General features: G+C 36.8%; 1 protein-coding gene across 1 annotated transcript in view; it reads left to right on the plus strand.

The window, feature by feature from the left end:
* Positions 1–4,508, plus strand: part of LOC144963040 (mammalian ependymin-related protein 1-like) — an 11,877-nt gene extending 7,369 nt beyond the window's left edge. The window contains exons 4-6 of the mRNA XM_078896647.1: positions 1,012–1,201; positions 2,928–3,015; positions 3,944–4,508. Of these exons, the coding sequence (XP_078752773.1) occupies positions 1,012–1,201; positions 2,928–3,015; positions 3,944–4,016 (351 nt within the window). The 3' untranslated portion in view covers positions 4,017–4,508. The remainder of the gene's footprint in view (positions 1–1,011; positions 1,202–2,927; positions 3,016–3,943) is intronic.
* Positions 4,509–5,146: the final 638 nt, after the last annotated feature.

The raw sequence follows: 5,146 nt of genomic DNA on the forward strand, positions 1-5,146 counted from the left end.
AGAGAGAGAGAGAGAGAGAGAGAGAGAGAGAGAGAGAGAGAGAGAGAGAATGTTAGATTTTCGTTGGTCAACTCATACTCGTCATTACCAATTTTCGTTTAATTATTGTCTTGAAGACATTGCCCCAAACACTTCAACTCCCTTTCAAACTTGCCTCATGCCAATTTTAATCCCTGGATCCGCTCCATAGTTGTTACTCTACTACTTCAAACACAAAATGCTTTACAATTATTCTCCACATAATATTAATTTAAGCCATTATTTGACTAAAAGACTTTTCTCAATCATCCCCAAATAATATCTGAAAAATGATTTTAATGGATTAATGTACTCTTAAAAAATAACCTCTTACTTTGCTCATTATTTTTTGCTCTAGAATTTTTGTGGATTTAATCGTTAAAGAACCATATGGATTATGATATCGGAGCTTTTCTTTCTACTATACTGCTTGATAGTAATTATTGGATGTTACACGTTGGATAAGACGCTGATCTATCAAAAATAAATTTCCACCAGATATTAACGAATCCAGCAACCCAGTTACTGCTGTTTTTTTTTTGAGAGCTCCGAAAAAAAAACAACCCAACCAACATTAGTCAAACATTGACGTATTCTGAAAGCAACAGCAACGACAAAAACAAAACAAAACAAAACCAAAAAAAAAAACAAACAAAAAGATAACCCCCCCCCCCCACACACACACACATAATCAACACACACACATACACACACACACACACACAACTAAAAGTAAACACATTATAAAAAGTTTGACTAGAAATCTCGTTCTTCAATTATCAGTTGATAAAAATGACCCTCATCCTCTCAAAAACTCTCAAATCTGAGACTTCAAGGAAGTCACATGTTTGAGAGTTTTTTTTTTGACAAGACTTTTAAAAAAATGAGCATTGACAGTGTTACGTGTCCTTTGAGATATTAAAAAGACAAAGAGCATAATATTTTGACCTGTCATGTTTTTTGTTGTTGTTTTTTTTTCATTCCACTCACCAGAACAAAGAGTACACCATTGACCTGAAAAACAAGAACTGCACAGTGGGCGCCTTGACTCGTCCCTTCATCACATTCGGGGTCCCACCTAACGCCAACTACGTGGGTACCGCTAATGTGGGCCCCGTCAACATCCCTAACGAGCACGCTACCATCATCGTGTTTGACGGCAAGAGTCGGGAGGCTGACGGAGGTGAGGAAATTAATTAGAATATCAAGAAAAGAGAGAGAGAGAGAGAGAGAGAGAGAGAGAGAGAGAGAGAGAGAGAGAGAGAGAGAGAGAGAGAGAGTGTGTGTGTGTGTGTGTGAGAGAGAGAGAGAGAGAGAGAGAGAGAGAGCCAAACAAACAAATCAAAAGGAATACAATTGAAAAAAAAAAGGAAAGAAATGGAAATATCATAAAACTCTCTGGTCAGATTTCATATCATACCAAATGATATAAATAAAAAAGACAAACGAAAATGTGAAAATGAAAGGCTTCGGATGGGAACGGTACTGACAATAGACGTTTCGGGTACAAACCCTTCGTCAGCACAACAATAAACAAAGGAACGTGGACGACAAATCAAATAAAACGGAGCATAAATTATAGCCTCCGTACTCTTTTGTGTTTCCAACCACAATTATTGCTTATTGTTGTGCTGACGAAGGGCTTGAACCCGAAACGTCCATTGTCTGTACCGTTCCCATCCGAATCCTTTCCATTGTATTTTCACGATCCCAGGCTTCAGGCAGTTCCCACTGCCCTCTAAATAAAATGACACCACTCGATTTCAACACGCTCAATGGGTTTGCAGTGAATGGAAAATAATTTTCATTTCTTAAATTCGAGTCGTCTGTTAGACGACCTTTTTGTACTACCACTATTTCTATATCTGCCACTGATTATAGCCAGGCAAGTCAATCCAACACGAGTCGCATGGGCTGATGCATTTAAAGAACTTTACAAACGGACGTGATCCATAGTTTAACTTTTAAGATAATTCTTTCCCCATCTACTCACTATCCATTTATACTATTGCTCATTTCCAAGACGCCCATGTTTGTCAGATACATGTTATGTTTAAAAAAGTCTGCATTTTGCATATAAAAGATTCTTACCATCTTTTAAGATTCGGGATTTAACTCAAATAGTAATGATATAAAGGCATATGATATATATGAAATATGTCACGATATAATATTTTGTTTTGTTCCTAAGATTTGAGTACTTTTTTTTCTCACATGTGAAATTATCGGATCTGAATGGGGATTATCTATATTACATTTCCATGTGCACGAGGTCATTGGTCACATTGCAACTTATGCTCAAAATGACCCACATAGTGAAAAGTGTTCACAGTTTGAGAAAAATATCCAACGTCACAATTGGCCATTTTGCTCAACATGACCCAAGGGTATGTTTACAACTGTCATAAACAAAGCAGCGTGTTTACATTTATTGAGAAAAGTCCAATAATCTATGTACAGCAACAAACCATGTGATCGATGACTAGGTTGGACGAAAACATTACTATAGATCGCTCCCATTCATTATACAAACTTATTTTATCTAATAGGCGAGGAAGAATACGCTTCAACAGTCGTAACATCACTTCCCTCGTAATGACGCATGGTAACTTAGTAACTGGCCCTAAACTATCGCGATGGCGAACGCCCTTATGAAATATTTCTCCGACGAGCATAAAAGCGTATCCAGAGGAGAAAAAAAATATAAATCTGTTCATGTTTTGACTTTTACACATTCTGATCACAAGACATATGAAAAGTTCTAGCCAGCATGAAGAATAAAAAGTAATGATTTTCTTTGTTTAGAACCACGATGGCCGCCGTTGCTGAGCGACGTGACATCAGACTATTGAATCCAATTACGACTTTATTCGTTTTAATACTATTCCCATGTAATCCGATTGATTCAGGTGAATACTATGCCGAAGTTACAACACCAGACTGCGTCCCTGTCCACACTGGATTCTTCAGCAACAGGACCGGATACGTATCAACACAGTAAGTACTATCTATATCTATTAAACAAAGACACTAAAAAAAAGAGTAATTTATGACCTGTTCTTACAATCTTGTATTATCGCGGAGAGGACGAGAGACGCATGCGCACAACCAACATGACGTTCTCTCTCTAATAACTTTTCCGCCGGTGACGTCACAGACTATGGGTGACGTCCAATCAAGGGACGCTACTCTTCCGCTAATCTCATTCCCTATAGAGTGAATGCTTTATATACCAAATTCAGTCCCTTAGTTTGTGGACAAAGAAAAATTACAATGACCTTTCCACACGCGACTGGCATCTCGGTGTTGGCTTGTTTTAAAAATGATTTTATTGTGTGATTTTGTGAGTTTTGTTCAATCCTAGAAATCATCGAGCCCTAAAAAAGCGTTTACATGTGTGCTGTCCTCTTAAAAGTATTCACCATGTTGGTTACAACTCAGTGACACAATCTGTGATAACCGCTTTCACCTAATATTAGGGTGAATCAAATGAAAAACAATTGTCAAATCAAAATTCCTCCTCCTCCTCCTCCTCCTCCTCCTCCTCATTCTTCTTCTTCTTCTTCTTCTTCTTCTTCTTCTTCTTCTTCTTCTTCTTCTTCTTCTTCTTCTTCTTCTTCTTCTTCTTCTTCTTCTTCTTCTTCTTCTTCTTCTTCTTCTTCTTCTTCTTCTTCTTCTTCTTCTTCTTCTTCTTCGTCTTCTTCTTCCCTAACAACAGTAGGATTTTCCCTAACAACTGCATCTTCCCACATATCTGGAAACCACTTTGGACTTTAAAAAATAATGTAGGGAAAATGAATATAACAGCTTTAAAAATGAACAAAATGCTAAACACTGAACGTTTAGGAGTCAAAACCCTTCTTCAGTCCATAACAAAAACCAGTAAAACGGTTATATTAAACATTATTTCATTCTCTTCCTACAGTTTCTTCGATATCACTGCTGGCATCCCCGACCCAGCCGTCTTCATTCCACCAACCAACTGCAAACCCGTCTAAACCAGAAGGTTGTCAATGATATAATTGTACATATTCAATCAATTGACACTTGATAATATGTCATTGAAGATAGAATCAACAATGTTCTGACATAAAATGTCACTTAATCTAATATTATTATATCTAAATGATTATAGCTACTATTTATCAAAGGCCTTTTTCTAATTAAATTATCCAAAATTTTATATTTTAAGTCTGGAATCTAAATATCATATTCAAATCCACAATCTTAAAAAATTGGAATGATCATAACAGCTGAAAATACATGCTTTGTTTATTATATTATTTTGTACATATGTTACTTCATGAAGCCAGCATCACTATAATATTGCTCACTATAATATCAGTAAATCATTACTAGTCTATTTATACTTTATATAATGTTGTTTTCCCGTGAAAGTAATGTGTTTTTCCTGTACCACGCGTGTATTACAATCTAGAAGAATGTTTTTGTACTGTGAAATCAATAAATATGCGTCGTTTATCCTCAAATCGTTTTTTTTTTTTTTAAATATTTCTGAATTTTCTTATAATATTGTCTGCTTCTTGACTGATAATTTAGAGTAGAATATAAGGTGTGGAAAATTTAAAAAAAAAAAGAAAAAAACTGATTGAAAATAGTTCTTCAGAGCATACAGAGCGGAGTTTATCCAAGTTTCTATTGCACAAAACAGACAATAGCAATTAATTGCTTGCTATGCTTTGGATAGGGCGCTAATCGATCGCATAGTTCTTTCCGCCAGATCAAAGAGACCCAGTTGCAATCTCGACTTCACCCGGGATCGATCTCGGTACCTTTGCATGTAAAGCGAGTGCTCTACCAACTGAGCTATCATGACCCCATCTATCCACCCGAGCATTCATAAATTTGTACTTAAATTCAAATCTCCTCTTGTAGTCTTTGACCGAATAGATCACAATGATCACAAAACATAACAAAAAGCGTAGTTTGGGTAAGGCAACCCCCCCCCCCCCCCCCCCCCCCCCCCCCCCCCCAAAAAAAAAAAAAACCCAAACAAAACAAATCTTGAGCTTTTATATAGCGCAATATACACTAAACGTGCTCAAAGCGCTTTACAAGGGGTCCATAGCTAACAGCAACACTTTACACTTCGGACGGGACATGAGGT

This window comes from Berghia stephanieae, chromosome 1 (assembly GCF_034508935.2).
Source record: "Berghia stephanieae isolate SIO BIC M18660-M18661 chromosome 1, UCSD_Bste_1.3, whole genome shotgun sequence".
NCBI classification, from domain to species: Eukaryota; Metazoa; Mollusca; class Gastropoda; order Nudibranchia; family Aeolidiidae; genus Berghia; species Berghia stephanieae.